This window comes from Coccidioides immitis (genome assembly GCF_000149335.2).
Source record: "Coccidioides immitis RS genomic scaffold supercont3.1, whole genome shotgun sequence".
In the NCBI taxonomy this organism is placed as follows: domain Eukaryota; kingdom Fungi; phylum Ascomycota; class Eurotiomycetes; order Onygenales; family Onygenaceae; genus Coccidioides; species Coccidioides immitis.
This window is the reverse complement of record NW_004504310.1, coordinates 5,116,004-5,135,129: the sequence shown is the minus strand read 5'-3', so window position 1 is coordinate 5,135,129 and position 19,126 is coordinate 5,116,004. Positions and strand designations below refer to the sequence as shown.

Here is a 19,126-nt window from a genome sequence, read left to right as displayed (position 1 = left end):
AAATGTCACTAAAGACACGTGTCTCGACAATGAGATTGCAATCATAGGGAAACATCTCATCGTGCGGTGGCCTCTGGGCCTATCGAGAGGTGTCCAATATCTCCAACATTTTTGATTTTCGCAAAGAATAATTAAGAAATGATTTATATTCATATATTTCAACAAGGTATATAACATCATAAACCTCAAACATCAAACTCTATAGACGTATTCCAAAAGTCGAATTTGGCAAAAAAGGACCGATTCCACCCATCTTATCTATAAACAAACGTTACATATGTGGCTTTCTTGATACCCTGATATCTGGATCAATATGTACTGGTACTCCGTGGCGCATGACAAAACTCCTGCCCACCAGATACGGATATTCTCACGTATGTAGCAAAGAGATGTTGCAGGTATAACAAAATATAACAGCCGTGGAAAATAAAATAATCTATAATCATAATCGTTTGGGCGCCGCTGGATGATACGGTACTCGGGATAATTCTTCCAAATGAGCTGTGGTTCCTGGGGTTCTAGGCCTGCCATTGGGCTTGGTCCACTATCCGACCTGCTTCCATCGAGACAGGTGAGAGGACAGGTGGGAAAGGAGATGCACTGGGTATCCAAATAGGATCACTAGTCCCGGCACTTGTAAAGACAGAAGCAGCATCAAGGGGAATGGTGCTGTCAATTGCCACTGATGTCTGCTGGGCTGGGTATGTCTGCGGCAGGGAGTAGTTTGGCAATTCTGGACCCAAAGGAATGTTTGCCAGTGGAGATGGTTGACTTAAGCCCTCGCTTACTCGTTGCCAATACATGTCCATGTCAAGGGAACCCAGGCGATTCGGGTCTAAGATGTGAGATTGGGGCATGTCTGGATGCGATGGGGAGGCGCTAAGGTGATACGCTTCCGCTTCTGAACCGTCACTAATAGTACGGATCTCAGGATAATCCGGTTTGGCAGTTTGCATTGGAAGGCCCCTTGGGGCAAACTCCTCAGGATCGGAGGTATCGTGAGATGATGACCTGGATAACTCTGGGTGGCTGAAGTTGGTATGGTCGAAACTTGCGTATGATGGAGGTTGGCTGTAGGTGGCCGTGAGTGCGTCCGATCCGTACGCAAGGTCAAACGTAGACCAGTCAACAGATGGTGGCCCAAGACTTGCGGCTTCGAGTGTAATGTCGGTGTCCGGATAATATAGTCCTGCCCATTGCTGCGGATAATCAAAGGCTGGGGATGGCAAGCTTCCTTGATCGAACGTGGAGTACGGAATATCGAATGGAGGAACCTGTGTATCAAGCCGGGTGAGACCAAGGACCGGGGAACCATGCTCGGACCTAGCACGTCGGGGATGACGGGGTGCGCTTGTGATAGAATCCTGATGAGCCGCTACACTCCGTGATATTGTCATATCCTCTGGCAAGGGGAGGGTTTCAGCGGAGTGACGGGCAAGCTCCGATACAGAATGTATTGTGTGCGATCGGGGCATTGGATACGGATGGGCACGCTTGCTGGTATTATTATGCTTCGCTTTAGTGCGATGCGACACAGTTGTAGGGTCGATCTTGGCCCCGGAAATATGCAGTTGTTTGGTTTGAAAGGTAGACTTTTGGTTTGGGGCAGGGCCAACTTCTGGGACGGTGGCCAAGTTGGAATCCCGTTTGGCGGCGCAAATACACCGGCTACCATGGCCACAACAGCACTGCTTGCGGCTTCCTACATCCAGTGGTTAGACAGCAATCTAGATCCTACAAGCCAAGTTAGCACGCTTACCTTTTTCTGCCCCATTCTTGCAGTCACCTTTGTTATGCGGCTTCTCGCCACATTGACAGCTAACATGACTTGTTCGACTTTTGCGTAGACCGCGACAGTGTGGGCATTGAGACACGGGTCGACCTTTTCTATTGATGTGGCTTAACGGCCGGTCTGAGGAATAGGGTTAACTGTTGGGCTTCACAGACTTCGCAGGGGACGTGGGCACGGAGCAGGTACGGGTGAAAGGCCTACCATGATGCTGGCAGCTGCTTACACGATGCCCGCGGATACACGCATCGCAAGCATACTTCTCGCCATTTATCAACATCTCCGAAGTTTCTGCACGTCAAGGTTGATTTGGACGAAAGATCGTGGTGGTAGCTGGAGCAGGGGTGGTGGCTGCACGTGAGGCGAAGCGAGGCAGATAGCGGGCAGCCAGATGAGACGAAAACGGAAAGGCAATTCACAACGTTCGTCGTTCAAGAACCATGATGGTAACGCTCCCTTATGTAGACACCGGATGGCGGGGGAGAATCGAGCCGGGAGCAAAGCTTCAGGACGAAGCGGGATCGAGGAGGGGCTATAAAGGAGGAACCATCGGTACTTCAGGCGGTTTGGGCTCGAACAAAAGAGACGAGTGACCAAGAAACGGGCGCAGGAGGGGACTGACGGAGAATGAGGAGAGAAAAAGGAGAGGACGACGAGTCCAGGAGGTCATATAAGAGCTTTGAAGCGGAGATCCCAACGGTGAGCAGTGCGTTGTCGGCGACATTCGAAGCGAGATGGATGACGGGAGGTTAAAATAAGAAAGGTTGTTGCTGACTCGCAGCTGGGATCTGAGTTCTTAGCTAATAATAAGGTTTGCGTTGGCTGGTCTAGCCGCATGGAGTTAGGCGGGATGCCAAGCACGCCAATCGGCTGCCCAAGTTTGGGTGTACCAGAGCATGGCTGGCGGGCACCGAGAAAACTCTCTTTCTCTCTCTCTCTCTCTCTCTTTTTTCCTTGTCGCCTTCTCCAACGCGAACGCCTCCAGACAATATAATCCAGACTTTTTGTTTCGAAACCTTCCAAGAGCCAGGTACACACTCTAAATCTAGTTCGACTTGACGAATGAGCATCGCAGCGCAATGTCAACAAAGAACCACTCTGGCGGGCCACAGATCATCCAGGATCTCGTCGAGCAGATTCTTCATCCTTTTGTCTAGCCACCAAAGCACCCCCTCTCCCCCCTGGCTCCCCAGGCCTTCTTCGCTGGCTCTGTGTATGGAGATATGGACGTACATCTTCTCATCGATCTATTTGTATCGCAGATAAGACGTCGATTTATCATGAGAAGAGCACGTGCGCCAGGATGTGTCGGAATTGGCTTTTTTGCTTTCTTTTTGCAGGCCGTCATCCAGGCCGTTTCCTACTGGTGAGTTATTGGGCAAGGCACAGCGTTAGGCGTTCTTTTGAGGCCGCCCGCCCCTCCGCAGCCCCCCTGAAAAGGCCAGAATTCGAGAGCAGCGACCCCAAGCCTTCTTGGCATTGCTTTGAATTCTTTCAGGCAAGCTTTCATCGACAATACAACCCCAGCAGAGTACGGGAAATACACGATGCCCTTTTCCATCTCGGTGTCTGCCGTCTTCTTTTCTAGAATGGCTTCCCGGCATCTCTGCTTTTGGTAGCGCTGGGGCCGCCCATGCAGATGTGCGCTTGACCAAATGCGTTCGTCCAAGTCACAGGACTCCACCGAAGGGCACCATTCACCCCCGAGTCCAGTCCGTTGTTACGCCATATTAGAAGGGCGTCCAACTTGTGATCCAGGGCTCAAGCCCACCGACTTTGACTTTCAAAATCCACCAGTTCGCCCCTCATCATCCGACTTTTTCACAACAGGTTAGCTGGAAGATCATCATTGGTGGCGGCTCTCGACTGCTGGAATGCACAGGTTGAAACACACCTTTCTGGTGAGAGACTAGGAGTCACGGCTCGACCTCCCCACACCGTCAAGTGAACTTGCAACCCTGAATGCCCCACGTAGAAAGGGACAATGCCACCGTTGTACCCCGGAGAGTAACTCTACCTGTGCTGCTCCGAGAACAAAGTTCACGCCACGATACCGTACTGGAGTGCCCTTGTGCGTATTCCAGTACCATCTCCTACCTGTAACCTCCAGGAACCAACGCTGTTGCAAGATGGTGGCAGTAGGAGTATGTACATACGTATGTCGTTCGGCGAACCGGCAGCGAGCCCGTGCATAATAATACCCTAACACAAGAAGATCTTTAACCAAACTTCGCTCGCTATTTTTTTAAGAGAGGCTAGCTGCAACAAGATCTACAGAGCACTTCATGTATGAAGCTGTAAAACTCATGCTCGAGCCTTTAAACCCCCGGGTTGGTCACCAGGCTCTCATTCATCAAGTGTTTGATTGGCAATCTACGCAAAAGGCTGCAGCATGTTGGACATGCTGGACGACGGCTAGAGTACAGCCATTGATAATTGCATATCCATAGTCGACCCTCCTCGGGAGCGAGTTCTATTGATGTCATCGATCATTGGTATTATGGGGACAAAAAGCAATCTCTAGCTGTAGCACACAAGCATGGCGGTCTGGATAGCGACGTATGTAGTACTACTCCATATAAATACGTACCTTTTCACATGGCGGGCCACTCAACCATGTACTGGAAAGCTTTGCTTGAGTTTGCTGATTCCGGGTGTTCGGTGAATAATATCAGTTTACGATCGGCTCAGTGCTGACGTTCTCAAGTCCATTCAAGGGTATATGATTTACTTTCCAAGGAGCCACAGAGTTCAGCATGGAACAATTCTCCGATCGCACGCCAGCATTCTGCTCATCAGAGAAAAGCCGCTGCCGGCCTGACCATCTACGTCATCGGGATCCACCCGTTCGCTCCGCCTCTGATTTATCTTTACATAAGCAGCTCCATAGAAGATTCTCTGATGCCTTCTAGCGTGTTTCCTAAAGCGGCGTTATAGCTTGTGCCGGTTCTTCCACATATTGTAGCTGTTGACGCCGAGCACCTCGCCTCTTAGACCGCTTTCTCCAATTGCAGTGACTTGTACGGAGTACGTAGTAGTTATCTGGATAAGGGGTTGCAGGAAGCTGAAACTCAAAAAGATTTTAAGTTTGGAAGTTGAGATAAGATAGACTGAACTTTGCTGACGCATTTGGATGGCTCCGTTAGGCAGACAAAGAAAAATATAAATACACATCAACACAACACAACTCCAGCAACAGACAACGTTTAGAACATTAAGTTTCTGCACGGTCTGGGGACTCGAGGCACGGCCCAAAATATGCAAAACTCATCTCCAGGCTTCCGTGGAGTGGAAAGCAGGCTGTTATGTTCACCGGAAAAGGAAAGAATGCCATTGTTTACAAGGTTCGATCCCATCCAGACGTCTGTCCGTCTCATCGATCTCGATCATGAGGTCAGGAAAAAAAAAGGTTTAACTTAAGCTTTCCCTCCGATCATCAATGGTCCAACGTGGCGCATTCTTTTTTTTTTTTTTTTTTTTTTCCGGCGTTCGTGCTTCTTTACCGCCATTCTTCATTGTCTTTTCTGCGCAACCTAAAACATGGGGTAAGAGGGATGAGATTGCAATTTGGAGAAAAACTCTAATGCGCCCTATAGGGCTTTAACAAAAAGAGTATGTAGGTGATTAAGTTGCATGGGTAAGACTCGGGTCAAAGTTAACACTTTCGGACCCCGACGACTAATATGTCAAATTGTACTCCGTAGAATTAGTCGTGCGCATTGAGAAAAGACCTGAGTTGCGCCGCCAGTAGCAGGGTCGAGATGGTTACTAGGGCCAGAGGAGATCATCAAGCATGCTGACCATTCATTTCGTAAGCCAAGTACGGAGTAAAGAATTAAAATAGCCCACCAAGGTACTTTCCTTTCAACAGAAGACTAAACATGGGGCTTCATTCACCCTAATTTCCTGATATCGTATCAATGTTTCTCGATGCATTCTACGGCGGTGAAATGGAGTGTTGGCAGATGCCTCAACTGGCGGTAATGTCGGTGAACATCGGATATCACACATCACCACGGTCAACTCAACGAATGAAAGGGATTCCTTTCCTAATGTTTCTAAGCCCATAGCCGGCTAATAGACCTGTACAGGAAGAGGTATTTGATTTTGTAGGGCTAAGCATTCCTTAGCCTGGTGCCTGTCAGGCGTTCCCCTTCATCACAAATAGAGCATCGGCTTCGGTTGTAAATTTAGAGCATGTCTTTGTTGGTCAGTAACTGTTAATAGATCCGAATCCCAGAAAAGTGGATAATAGAAACCAATCTTGTTCAGGAAATATCCTGGCAGTAGGAATGGCAGTGACTGGCCTCTTTTCGATGCCCAACCCGGGGCAATAATCCCTCATTATTCCTGCAATGCAATCATGGAAACAGTGGGGAAGATATGAAACAGTTGACGCTTTTCATATGAAGTCCTGTTCCTGACACTGAGCCATCTGACGAAGATGTGCCACTGAAGCGCCGTGAAGGTCTGAAACACTCAACCAAAAGCAAGGATTTCCATAGAATTCACAATTCAGCGGTAATAGGACTGTGTTTACATCCACATGACAAATAAAACCTAGATGATCTGCTGCACACCAAGTAGTATAATCACGCGGGAGACAATGAGATTGTATAGATTGACATAAGTTGTTCCTGTGCCCTCTAGACCAGAGGGTATCAGACAGGAGAGTTTGAGGAGGTCAGACATCCATCCAATCGAGAGCTGCACTCCATGCAGCCAACTGATGGCCACCCCTGCCAATTTCATGGAGTACTTGGTTTGTTTTCCTTGGGGAAAATCCCCCGTCCTGATCATGGATTCCAGGAAGATTCATGTCCCCGTTGCAGCCAGGAGGACAGCTGGCACAAATTACACGTGATTTCACAATAGCACGTGACTGTTGACATCATGTGACTTAGTCGAGCCTTTCCCTTCTCGGCTGCTTCTTGACCCAACAAACAATCTGCTCAACTCCCCACTCGGCACCTCAATTATTCCGCAACCTCACCTCGATTTCAACGTTGTCCGCATAAAACAATACCCGTTCTCCGTGTCCCCAGGGAATGCGATCATCGTCGATCCAAATAATACTCGTCCCTCGAGCAAGACCGGTATCGCGCATCGACACTGACACTGTGGATTGAGGCTCGTCGTTCTCGGAAAAGTTCGTGGTTTCCTCTCCCTACAAATCACCTTCCCCCCATCTTCCGACCTTCCCGTACAGATGACTTTTTGAAGCATTTTCTTTCTATTGTTGTCATGTCCGAACGCGTTCCAACTGAGTATGAACCTCAGGAACAAAACCTGATCGCACCACAGGCTCACCGCGCCGGTGTCATAAAGGTTGAATCGGCGACGATGGCCTCCGGAGACCACGGCGACATGGCCCAGGCGCCATCGTACCCGTCCCCGAACGCGACCCAAGTCGGCCAGAACGCCGCGTCTTACTACACCAACCAACGCCAATTGACTGCAGACGAGCTACATCTCACCGCGGAATTGTCTCGCGAGGTATCGTCGACAAACATAAATGAAAATCCTGCCAATGGTATTGGGCAGCCTCAGCCAATGGTGCTAGGGTCACCAAACCCCAATCCTTCCGCCGTCAACCGCGGCGATTCCGCGGACCAGCAAACCCAGCACCAACAGCACCTGGTCCAGTTCACCCCCAGTCAACAGACTGGAGTCGATCCGAACCACGATCTCAGCTATGGCGATCAAAGCGCAAGGCGAAAGCGCACCAAGGTCTCTCGCGCCTGCGATGAATGCCGACGTAAGAAAGTATGTACTTCTGCAGCGTCTTTATCGTCACTGTAGTCAGTTGACAGCCCATAGGTCCGGTGTGATGCCACATCAGAAGCTGGTGTAGATATGTGCTCAAACTGTCGCCGAACAAACTCAACTTGTGAGTTCAGTAGGGTGCCGATGAAAAGAGGTCCAAGTAAAGGGTACAGAAGACTAAAACTCTTTACCACCTAATTATCACATGCCGCTTAACTAATCTCATGGTCGCTAGGTACATCAAAGAACTGGCTGACCGCATCAACACTCTGGAGAGCCAGATGCAACCCGGCATCGGTAGCCAGCCTGATGTACATTATCAGGCTCTAAATGAAGAAGGATCGCCAACTGTGCGGGGTTATCAGGAGTTCTCTCCAACCGTGGATAGTAATCTTCTTCCGAGGAAGCGTACCTATTCTATGACAGAGGCTGTCCCTACTATGATGGGCTTGCCGGTGAATCAGGGACCACGTCAGCCATCGGTTGGTGGCTGGCCAGCGCAGCCACAAGGTAAGGACGTGCATCCTGATGCCATCGCGGGCCTAGAAGTATATGCCCCCCACAACGGAGCTGCTAGGGTTGCACAACCCTTCTGGGCTCATGGACAGGTTGCAACAGGCCTTGAGCCTGCGGAGGAGGTGACACCTATTGAAATAGACGAAAAAGTTCTTGATGCGTAAGCTATTATCTCCCGGTTATTGGATTATCGAGGCACCCAACATACTGACAGAGCGACAGTTATTACAATCACATCCACCCAATCTTTCCTATACTACCAGCTTCCAGAGATCGGCTTCGTAGTCGTCTCCGCCAGTCGAGCCGTCAGATCCAAGAAGTTTTTCTTCACTCGTTGCTTGCTGTTACTGGAGCAGGCTCTTTCCGTGCTACAAACCAGTTCCAAGAGATCCCGTCCTTTGAGAAGGCCCAGGACCGATTGTACGAATGGTTCCGGGGTGATCCTTCCTCGCGTCCACTAGCCGCAAACTTTGTCCTTCTTCATAGCATCATCCTCATGATCCTGGAAGCGGACCAACGTGGCCGACTGAACTTCCGTGGACAGAGCGGTATCCCAAAGGGGACACTCGTGGAAGGGGCCGTTTCTCTCGGCTACTATATCGCCAAACCGCTGGGCCAGCTGGATATCAGCAACCAAGAGGACAAGGATCTGGACTCGGATGGCAACCTGGCTAGGCGCAACTGGATCGTAATCGGCATATTAGCTCGCTGGCATATGTTAAGCGCTGCTGGCCCTGATTTTTTTGGTAACCATGAAATTGCGACACCCGAAGACAACAATATTGTTAATCTGACAACGATGCAGCTTGCCCGTGAGTGTATTGGTCTGAAGATCCTCATTAATAAAAATGCCTAACACCTACATTTTAGGATATTCGACCCTTTTCGCCGAGCTCTACGAAACATTCTCTGAATCATTTAATAACCCCACTTGCGGTCTTTCTCGCGCGCTGAAGAGAGTCTTGACTGGCCAACTTACTCGGATCAGGGATATTGAGCGCCTCGATTTGGCCAACACTGACCCATCCATTGTCAATACTCTCGAAAATTTCTCTCCACTGATCTATTGGAGCATTCATCTACTTCTCAAGCGCCATCTCTACGTCTACGTTCCCGCGGAGTTGATCTATCCATCACAGGTGATTGTTGAAATCATGAAGAAGCAGGCTGAGAACTCAACACCGATATCGTCACCATTTCACTTCCATTTCCTTGCCCTTGCCGTCATCACTCTTTTGGAGCTCACGGATATACCTGAGCTTGTAAGTGACGTTCAAGAGATTCTCGAGAAGGCACTGGGTGTAATTTCCCTCCGTGAGAAGCATGCCGCCACCGCAGGTGAATTTGAGAAAATATTTGCGACCCAGAACTGGGAAAACACGATCCAACTTTTCATTGAAGCCAGAATGAACCAATTGCGACAACGGGCTGAAAATCAACAGTCTACTGGCTCTCACCTGCCCCTCGGCGCAACAGAACAGCGCTCTCTGCAACACCTTGCTGATATGGCCGTTGGCGCTGGCGGTAAGCCTGGACTTGCTGGTTCACCTCCTGCGACATCAGCAGGGAATATTCCACCTGAAAACAAAGAGGGGTCGCTGAGCACTGCACCGGCCCTTGAAGAACAAAAAGCTGATTACCCGGTCTTTATTGATTTCACGGAATTGACCAAGAAGGGCTACTTAAATGTCTTGGCAGGAATTTCTGCTTAAGTCCCCCGCAGCTTAGCGGATACCAAAACCGGTTTCTTTTTTGCTCCTTCGTGATATGTCCTCAAAACTGTTAATTTCCGAAAGCAGCAGCTTTTCTTCTCGTCGCGAGAATACAGATCTGCAGCAAACAGAATGAGGAATTGCGTATTTAAGGATGTTTAGCAGGGCGTTGTTTTTCATTGGGAAAAGGAGCAGAGCAATGGGTTCATGGCAATGGAATATTAGCCTGACTGGTGTTTGGAAGAGGAGGATATTTTGCATCTTGTTTTACGTTGTTGCTATTATCAGCCGTTATTCAGGAAGGCGTTGCATTTCGGAACGTTTCATTCCCGCCAGTCGATCTTTTATGTATGTATAGTACACCGCAAAATTGACAATTGTCCTTTTGGTTCCGTTACTTTTTCGCTATGCTTTCTACTTGTAGAATTCAATCCTCGTGTTAGTTGGCCTCAACAGGAGCAACAAAATCTGTCGAGTTTAGTGAAGCAAAATATCTGCAACTACTTCTGAAGCTATTGATGGTATGTCTTGATCTACCTTCAAAAATTCTAAGACTGTTTAGCTAACCCTCATCATCCTCTTCTTCCTCCCCACCGTCATCTTGTACAGTCTCAAACTGGGTTCCAGGGATCATACTCCGCTCCCGGGCTAATGACTCTGCCCTTTCAACCTTTACTCTTACTTGACTTCGTTTTGTCTCCAGATCGTGCATCACCACATCTTGATCATCCTCTCCCATGGTATCAGCTTCAGCTTCTTCCTCTTCCTCTGCGGCTGCGGTCTCCATAGCCCGTCGAACTCTCCGCAGGAGGACAGGATCTTGGCGCAGATCCTGAAGACGCAACTGAGCAGAGCAAACCGGACATTTTACATATTTTAGTTTTTGCCTGCCGCGACTCAAGCCGGGGGCCCGTACGACCACGGTCTCGCTGCTACAGTTGATCATGCTTTCGATCGCTGCGCGTTCGAAGCTATGTGGGCATTTGGTGCTTCTTACGGGGTCTTTAAAAGGAAGCAATGTTATTGGGCAGCGGATGGAGACACGTTCACTCTCGATGGCGATGTCGTCGTCGGGACGGCGAGCAGTGGCACTCTTCCTGCTCTCCCGCGTTCGAATGGATGACTCCGAGGCCTCTGGGAGTTCCATGTTACTAAACCAGGTTGATGGGTGTGGTAGGGGAGGGATATCGTCGCCGGGATGCTTGGAATCGTGGAGCATGCGGTAAAATCCAATATAGGTATTTTTGGTAGTGTATCTGCGTCTATAATTAGCAGGGTACAGTCACCATTCATAGGTAAATAGCTATACCTTTGTGTTAGCGACCGGCTCTCCCACTCTGCTTCTTTCTCCTTTAATCGTATCTCATAAAGCTCGCTTGCAGGAACAACCTCGTCCCCTTCTTCATCATCTTCTTCACGGTTAGGGTCATAATCCACATCGGCATCGTCGCCATCCTCGTCCTCATCCTCAAGCCTTCGCCTTATGGTCCTAGGAGCCCGCGCCCTTTGTGTGCCGGATCTTCCTTCCTCTTGTGGCTGACCCATCTTCTCCAGGATCTCCTTTATTGTACCGGCTTTCATTTCTGTGTCCACCAACTCTCTGACCTTTTCTTCCATCTTCTTAGTCGTCATATTTACCCGTAGTTCCAAATCTGCGAAGTGTTTCTCCTCCGCATCATCAAGCGTTGACGAGCGACCTCCGTCGCCATCGACATCCACATCCTCACTACCTTCTTTCTGGCCCCTCTTCCGCTTCTGTCTTTCGTATCGTGCTTTCGCGTCGGTCAATTGGTCATTAATTTCACCTGTCGTATTCGCCAGCGCAGAAGCGAGGTGCTGTAGGTGCAGGTCGAGGTGTCGGAAATGATCTGATTGCGCAAGGTTAAGGAGGGCTATTTTGGCGTCTGCGTTCAATTTGTGAGACTGACGCTGGTAGCGAGGAAGCGTCAGAGCTTGATCCACGCCAGATGGTGTTTCGGCCCCTATATCGGACTCCAAACGGTGTCTCCTTGAAGAGCGATGTGAGGGGGTCGCTGCGGCCATGTTTCGTTCGAAGGACTGGCCGCTCCACAGATCGCCTTTTGCGACGAGCTGGCGACGCAATAGTGCCGACGAACGCGACGCGCTGCACAGTCGCGCTAACCAACTAACTAATAGTTAGTTTAGCGAGTTTAACGAGTTGAGCTAACTACTCCGTACATAGTTAGTTACTTACTCCGTAACTCCGGAGTGAATGACGCACGGGTCAAGCTGAGTCAGAAACTGAAGATCACTTCTTGGCTCTCTCCTCCGTTATCAGGCTGAGGCTTGCGAGACCACCATCAAGTTACAAAACGATAATCTCGCAGCAGAGTACGTATGTCCGTCGGGTAGTTTTCAGGTGTACGAGACGATTTCCTATTGGATAGCTACAATGTGTAACAGTTGCAGGACAGGCTTCTCTTGTCTTCGCAGTTGGATTTAAGATTGCGTGCCGAGATTAGCATCCCGTCAAACCCCAAAGGTGTCTCCGGCAGCCAAAACGATTGGTACCACTTCTCGGCAATTTGAGTCTTGCCCGATCACCGGTGGGGAGGTGCTCAATTCCGGGAGGGATGCGTATGATATTCGGAGCTCGTTCCCCGGGACCGTACGAGCTGGTCCTTTCGCGACCTGTCAACAGGCGAAGAAGAGAGTGTCAGGTTTCGTTGCCCGAGCTAGATGCGGGAGCACGCTGCTGGTCCTAGAGTCCAGAGCCGCCTTCATTCCATAGATGAGTAGTGTCAGGGACGTAGGTCGCGAGCAAGGGAGGTCCCTGGCTATCCACATATAGATAGAGGTGAACCTCAGGACAGCCCTGGGCGAGGTAGCCTCACGTGACCGTGACCCATGCAGAGAGGCGCGGGCTGGCACCTAAGGCATCTATCTCATCAGGGTTGTTATTTAACCTTCTCGCTACCCCAGACAAGCACCCTGCTGCCGGTGCATGGACGCCATGTGCGAAGGAGCTGTTATGAACAAGGAGTTTATTTGCTCAATGGGGTGGGCAGAGCCATGCTCACCGACAAAAGCAGTTGTTTCATTGGCCACGCGGAGATGGGCGGTCACACATCAAACATTTCCTGTGCCGTCCACAGTGCTGGAACTAAGCCCTTTCCGCGAGCTTGGAAGGTTCCGTTTGGATGTTCGAGCAGAGCAAGCAGCCCAGTATCTTTCTTGTGGTCTAAGCTTAAACTTATTCAGCTCGTTCAAGCCTGGGAATAAGCCAGGGATGTTGCAGTTATTATCGTGATCTGCCATCATCAAGGTTTGTGATTGCGACATCAGGCTCTCAACTTCAGTCATCGCAGACCTTGGCTAACCTGCCCAGACAACAAGATCTATTTTTGAACAGCCAATCAGTCTTCCAGCTCGCTAGGAAATTGCGGGATAGGCTTTGATAAGAGCTTGTTGCGAGGATGACCGATGGCAATGGCATGTGCTGAACTCCGCAGATAACGTTCTCTCTCTGCCATGTTTGGTTCCTCTCCCACATCCGCCCCGGGCACCTGGGCGAATTACTTCTCTGGCCTGATGCAAAGTGCTGTCCGACAGTCAAGTTTTCGCGGTCGGATCTTTCGTTTTTCGTGCCGTTTGCTTCAATTCCGGAGGGGGAAAAAAGAAAAGAAAAAGAATAGAAAGGAGGTGCAGTCTTCATCCCGCTTGGATCCAAGTATGCCTCCCAATTCTCGAGTGTAGCTTCGCCAATTCCAAAAACAGGTCCGCAGCCAAGCAGTTTTGAGTCCTCACCGCAGACCCGCCACGCCTTAACGACATGGTTCCAGGGTATTGCGTCGACAATTCCCCTTAGATATTTTGACATCCCAACCGCCGGAAGGGCCCCTTGTTAGGAACTATTTATCATTGGCTTGAGGTGTTGTTTACCGTTTGAGGCCTGCCGTATGAATGCTTTTTTTGCAATAGTCCTTCATCCAAACCTCGAAACCCGAAATATATAAGCAGGCTGCTGTCTGCCGTATCTATGTGGCCTCCCATCAAGTCCAGCCCAAACTCGAGAATGGCGACGAATCGAGCTGGCCGGTTTCTGGCTGGCATTCTTGGCATCAATGTTGACTACCGCCAGGAGCCAGAAGATACCTTTCGTTCTGCAGCTAAGTCTATCTCTTCTGTAGATACCTTTGTCGAGAATGAGCCAACGGTTGCCGAATGGGTCTCGGACCGTCGGCCCTCCGTCAATGATACCAAGAGATACATTAAGAGCCTATTCCCGTTCTCGTCATGGATCTTCCACTACAATTTGCAATGGATGCTCGGAGACATCATCGCTGGTGAGCAGGAATAGTGCTTCTTCTCTTTTTGTGGCTATTGTTAATGGTTATCAGGTGTCACCGTCGGATTTGTCGTCGTCCCGCAAGGGATGGCATATGCCCTTCTGGCTCGACTACCTGCAGAATATGGACTGTACACGTCTTTTGTGGGTTTCCTGTTTTACTGGATCTTTGCGACGTCAAAGGACATAACTATTGGGGTAAGTTGTGATCGAAGCTTCCTTTCCCCCTCCCCCGGCACATTCTAACAAGCTTTGTAGGCGGTCGCTGTCATGTCCACGATTGTTGGAAACGTCGTCATCAAAGTTCAAGACGTTAACCCCGATATCCCTGCCGAGCAAATTGCTCGGGGCCTATCCGTCATCTGTGGAGCGTTTCTGCTCTTTGTCGGCCTAATCAGATGTGGCTGGATTGTCGAATTCATTCCTCTTGTGACTATTACGTCTTTCATGACAGGCGCAGCGATATCGATTACCGTGGGCCAGGTACCTGCAATGATGGGTATTCGTGGCGTCAACACTAGAGAAGCAGCGTACAAGGTAATCATAAACACCTTGAAAAATCTCCCGAATTCCCAACTTGATGCAGCGCTGGGATTGAGTGCGTTGTTCTTACTGTATGGGGTTCGATGGTTTTGCAGATTCATGTCCAACAGGCAGCCAAACAGACGGAAAATGTGGTTTTTCATATCCACTCTCAGGATGGCTTTTATCATTCTCCTATATACGATGATAAGCTGGTTAGTCAACAGAAATATTCCGGACGAAAAAGAAGCCAAGTTCAGAATCCTCGGGACGGTCCCGAAAGGTACGGATTAACCATTCCCTTCATGGACTGAGCACCAGCTTACGTTGACACAATCAGGGTTTCGACACGCCGGAGTTCCACATATGGATCAGCGGCTCGTTAAATCCTTTGCTTCGGATATCCCCGCGAGCATTATCGTTCTTATCATAGAACATATTGCCATCTCTAAGTCGTTCGGGAGGATTAACAACTATGTCATTAATCCTTCGCAAGAGCTGGTCGCAATTGGATTTACGAACTTATTCGGACCGTTTTTAGGTGGCTATCCGGCCACCGGGTCTTTCTCACGTACAGCTATTAAAGCCAAAGCTGGTGTTCGAACTCCACTCGCTGGGGTGTTCACTGCACTCATTGTGCTGTTGGCTTTATACGCTCTGACATCAGTTTTTTTCTACATTCCTATGAGCACATTGGCCGGACTGATCATCCATGCTGTGGGTGATTTGATAACGCCACCTAATGTTGTCTATCAGTTTTGGGAAATCTCTCCGCTTGAAGCTATCATCTTTTTCTCTGGTGTGCTGGTAACTGTATTCACTCAGATTGAGAACGGTATTTATGCAACTATTGCCGCCTCGGCCGCAGTCCTTTTATTCCGAACAGCCAAAGCCAAAGGAAACTTCCTGGGAAGAGTGAGCGTCTATCGTGTCACCCCAGACAACTTTCCTCGCAGAGGCGATGGCCATGCGTGCAAAGAGGACCCAGGATGGTCCGTGAGAGATGCATTCATCCCTATGGAGCATCAAGACGGTTCAAACCCTTTGATCGATGCACAATCACCCTATCCAGGCATTTTTGTCTATCGATTCAATGAAGGATTCAACTACCCAAATCAAGCCAGGTATCTTGATACCCTGACGGCACATATTTTTAAAGAGACCCGACGCACTCAACTAGAGAGATATGATAAGATAGGAGTAAGTTGGATTCATTAAAATTCTATATATGTTCCTGACTAATCCTTTCTTTTCCTTCTTTACAGGATAGGCCGTGGAATGACCCTGGCCCACGAAATGGGGAGCAAATCAATATCAACGACAATCGCCCAATTCTCCGTGCAGTCATCCTTGACTTCTCAGCGGTTAACAACGTCGATGTAACGTCCATCCAAGGACTCATCGACATTCGAAATCAACTCGACCGCTATGCTGCCCCCGAAATCGTCGAGTGGCACTTTTCTAGCATTAATAACCGCTGGACAAAGCGTGCACTGTCCGCAGCAGGCTTTGGTTATCCGAGTTCCGGATCAATAGAATCACTTGGCCACTGGAAGCCTATATTTAGCGTGGCAGCGCTTTCGGGCGCAGAAGCTGATTCTATCACAACGCATAAAGCGTCTGAGAGCTCCGAGATTGACGGCATCGACGAGATTGAGCCGTACGGCAACCGAGGCGCTGGAAGGAAAGAGCTGATCCGAATCCCAAGGAGGATTGCTAATGTTCATGGCATCAACCGTCCATTCTTCCATATGGACGTGCAAGCCGCAGTTGAGAATGCGATTCTGAATGCTGAACATAAGAATGCGACTCTAGTTTCTACACTTGAGGATAAGGACCCGGCGAAGGAATGAAGAGACAGGCGTTTACATGATATCCTGAGAATAATCTTTTTTTTTTGGTCTTTTCTTGCGATCTTATTTACATTTGACTGGAGAACAGCCGGGTCTTGGCCATAGCAAGCGCTCGTTCATTTTCATTTTAGTACTTTCTCGGGCCCATAATTCGGGGACTAGCTTTGGAGGATTCAGATTGTCTAAGGAGGAAGGATACTCCAGACCTAAAATTCTCACCCACATCGTCTACATAGGTACAAAAGGAGAGCGACTGGTGCGTTGTGGCATAAGGGATACACGCATAAATTACACTTTATAGAAGCAGAATGCATGATATAAGCCTATCGTTAAAGAGTCAGTATACGTAATATCCCTGAGGTTGGTTATGAAAGGTAGGGCGGCCATATACATACTTGCAGCTTCAAGTTCTTCCTCGTTGACCATCAGAGTGCCATCTCTTGATCGGACACCCATCCGCTCACTCAGCGGACCCAGTATAGGATCATCCTTTTCCTCCCGCCAAACATCGAGGAATGGTTTGCGATATTGCAGCTCCAGATTGTAGTCCTGAGTCAGGCTGAAATGGGAAAATATGTAAGCAGGGAAAAGGTTTAACTTGAAAGAATGGAAGGGAGAAGAAACTCACGCTCGAAAGGCTTCCCAGGGCACCACATACTCCGGAATCTCTTCAACTGCCTCCTCCATAAAGTAGCTGTACTTCCACCCAAAGGCAGGCCTGAATATTCCATCTTCAGGGGTAGCGCGGGGAAATCTCACACGATAGATACTATTTCCCCATTCGAGCACTTCACTTGCATATTTCCCTTCCTCCTTGCTGTCCGCCTCCTGTGCCCCAGCGGCAGCCAACTGTTCTTTGCGCTTCTTGTGGAACTCCACTACTTTGGCGCTGAGAACATCTGAATTTGGTCCAACACCAAGGAACCTTCCACCTTTCTTAAGTGCACCAGCGACGTTCTGAAGCATCTGTCTAGCTTTTTCCTCGCTTTCGAATGCGTAGTGCATAGTAAACATCGACGCGACGACGTCGAATCCACCACCACCCCAGCGGGAACTCATTAGAGACCCATTCGGGCCGATGTTGGTATCGATCCCAACACGCTGGATGATGGATAAGTTGGCAAGCGATTCGCCAAAACAATCCTTTACGTGGAATTCAGCATGATACAAAGGATTTCCCCTCCGTCGTCGCCTATCGTGTCTCATGCCGTTGTATCGATCTCTAGCCTGATCGATAGATACTTCTGCGGGGTCTAGGCCAACGTAAAGCTCAACAGGTTGAGGTGCTTGCTGCCATTTCCCCAGATCACCTCCTTTGCCGCACCCCACGTCTAACACAATCAATCGCTTCTCCTCGTCAGGTGCCGTTGGAGGCCCTCCAGTCCAGCCATTGCCATTATTTCTCGCCAAGAAATCTTCATCGGGAGAGAATTTTTGAATAATTGTGCTTTTGATCCAGTTATTGAAACTTCGGAGCCCCTTAATCTTGCTGTCAGTCTTACGCCATTCTCGACCTCGTTCAGGAACGGCGTTGTAATGTTGCCGAACGACATCATGTACTCCACGATCACGAAGCTCTCTTTGTGCTTCCTCTTCTCGTTTCCGTTCTCTCTCTTCTTGTCTTCGTTTTAAAGCTTCCATATTTGCAGAATTGATACGTGCTCCACCACCTGGTCGTTTACGCTGGCGTATAGGAGCAGCAGATGGGGAGGGTGAACGCGTTATGGGTGATGGTGATCTGGGTGGTCGCGCGTCAGGCTGGATTCGAGGACCGTCATCCCTACGAGAGTAAGCTGACGGAGGAGTCTTTCCACGTCTGCGATTCTTCTGAAGGCGTTCCTGAAGCCGCTTGCGTTTGGTACGATGCTGGTCTTTGTCTAATGCTGGGTTCTCCGCCGGTTCGTCAGTTAGCTTTCTCTTCTTATCACTATGCGCTCCATCAGGCGACGCTCTTTCTGCCGTTACTGGCTTTTCAGTTTTCCCTATCGGGGAAGCAGCCCCTTGAGTCGAGTTTTGATGATCATCTTTTGACGTTTCGGCGTCGCGAACTTGGGATCCCTTCCGGTCGATGCTATTCTGCTCAGCCGTAACGTCCTCGGAAGGTGATGAGGAATTTTCGATTTTCGAGGACTCCATTGCGTCTAAAGGTAAGTTGGACTGAACCTTTGAAGAAGTATGGCGACGATTCTCAACTGTCGTGGGAACAGGACTCATGATAGGATGAAGCGGCTTTGGCGCTGTGGCATCCTTCACAACAGGTTAGCGCAGATCTCCACTCACCCTGGCTCGGAGGATTGGGTCCCGGTCTGCAAGGGGAAAAGAAAGAAGAAAGAAAGAAGAAATTTCAATGTCAAGTGTAAAAATAATAACGATAAAATAATTAAAATAAAAGAGAGCAAAGGCTGTGCTGTTACGATGAATATTTTTGTCACTCAATGAAAAACCCGAGAACTCACGATTGCGTTCGAAAGCATTGACGGATGTGGCTCGTTTCCTTGCTCTGAGTCCAGGTCAGTCGCGCCCAACACATTGCCTTGGCTGTGGAAAGGGGAGCATTTTGTGGAGCTTCCCGTCTTCCGAGAGGGCGATTCGTCGGAGGTGGTAAAGCTATCCCGGGCAGGGTCATACATGGTGACAGAAGAATTTGGTTTGGCAGAGA

The 19,126-nt window shown here is 49.3% G+C and overlaps 5 protein-coding genes across 5 annotated transcripts; 2 read left to right on the top strand and 3 right to left on the bottom strand.

Moving 5' to 3' along the window:
* Nucleotides 1-128: 128 nt before the first annotated feature.
* On the bottom strand, nucleotides 129-2,506 carry CIMG_01270 (uncharacterized protein). Its single transcript, XM_001247498.2, has 3 exons — nucleotides 1,994-2,506; nucleotides 1,760-1,912; nucleotides 129-1,702 (listed from the first exon to the last, which is right to left on the bottom strand). Exons 1-3 carry the CDS (start codon nucleotides 2,067-2,069, stop codon nucleotides 519-521), a joined length of 1,413 nt encoding a protein of 470 aa, XP_001247499.2. The 5' UTR covers nucleotides 2,070-2,506; the 3' UTR covers nucleotides 129-518.
* Nucleotides 2,507-7,033: 4,527 nt separating this feature from the next.
* Nucleotides 7,034-10,180, top strand: CIMG_01271 (C6 zinc finger domain-containing protein; the record flags this gene model as incomplete). The annotated part of the gene is made up of 5 exons (XM_001247499.2): nucleotides 7,034-7,555; nucleotides 7,610-7,722; nucleotides 7,791-8,231; nucleotides 8,294-8,883; nucleotides 8,942-10,180. 5 exons carry the CDS (start codon nucleotides 7,034-7,036, stop codon nucleotides 9,781-9,783), a joined length of 2,508 nt encoding a protein of 835 aa, XP_001247500.1. The 3' UTR covers nucleotides 9,784-10,180.
* Nucleotides 10,181-10,238: 58 nt separating this feature from the next.
* On the bottom strand, nucleotides 10,239-12,521 carry CIMG_01272 (chromosomal organization and DNA repair protein Mms21). The gene is made up of 3 exons (XM_001247500.2): nucleotides 12,026-12,521; nucleotides 11,093-11,921; nucleotides 10,239-11,039 (listed from the first exon to the last, which is right to left on the bottom strand). The coding sequence occupies exons 2-3, from the start codon at nucleotides 11,824-11,826 to the stop codon at nucleotides 10,346-10,348; spliced, it is 1,428 nt and encodes a 475-aa protein (XP_001247501.1). The 5' UTR covers nucleotides 11,827-11,921; nucleotides 12,026-12,521; the 3' UTR covers nucleotides 10,239-10,345.
* A 782-nt stretch (nucleotides 12,522-13,303) lies between these two features.
* Nucleotides 13,304-16,801, top strand: CIMG_01273 (sulfate permease). The gene is made up of 5 exons (XM_001247501.2): nucleotides 13,304-14,090; nucleotides 14,145-14,290; nucleotides 14,351-14,897; nucleotides 14,955-15,814; nucleotides 15,880-16,801. The coding sequence occupies exons 1-5, from the start codon at nucleotides 13,784-13,786 to the stop codon at nucleotides 16,465-16,467; spliced, it is 2,448 nt and encodes an 815-aa protein (XP_001247502.2). The 5' UTR covers nucleotides 13,304-13,783; the 3' UTR covers nucleotides 16,468-16,801.
* CIMG_01274 (mRNA cap methyltransferase) lies at nucleotides 15,893-18,861 on the bottom strand. Its single transcript, XM_001247502.2, has 3 exons — nucleotides 17,096-18,861; nucleotides 16,863-17,026; nucleotides 15,893-16,790 (listed from the first exon to the last, which is right to left on the bottom strand). The coding sequence occupies exons 1-3, from the start codon at nucleotides 18,679-18,681 to the stop codon at nucleotides 16,756-16,758; spliced, it is 1,785 nt and encodes a 594-aa protein (XP_001247503.2). The 5' UTR covers nucleotides 18,682-18,861; the 3' UTR covers nucleotides 15,893-16,755.
* Nucleotides 18,862-19,126: the final 265 nt, after the last annotated feature.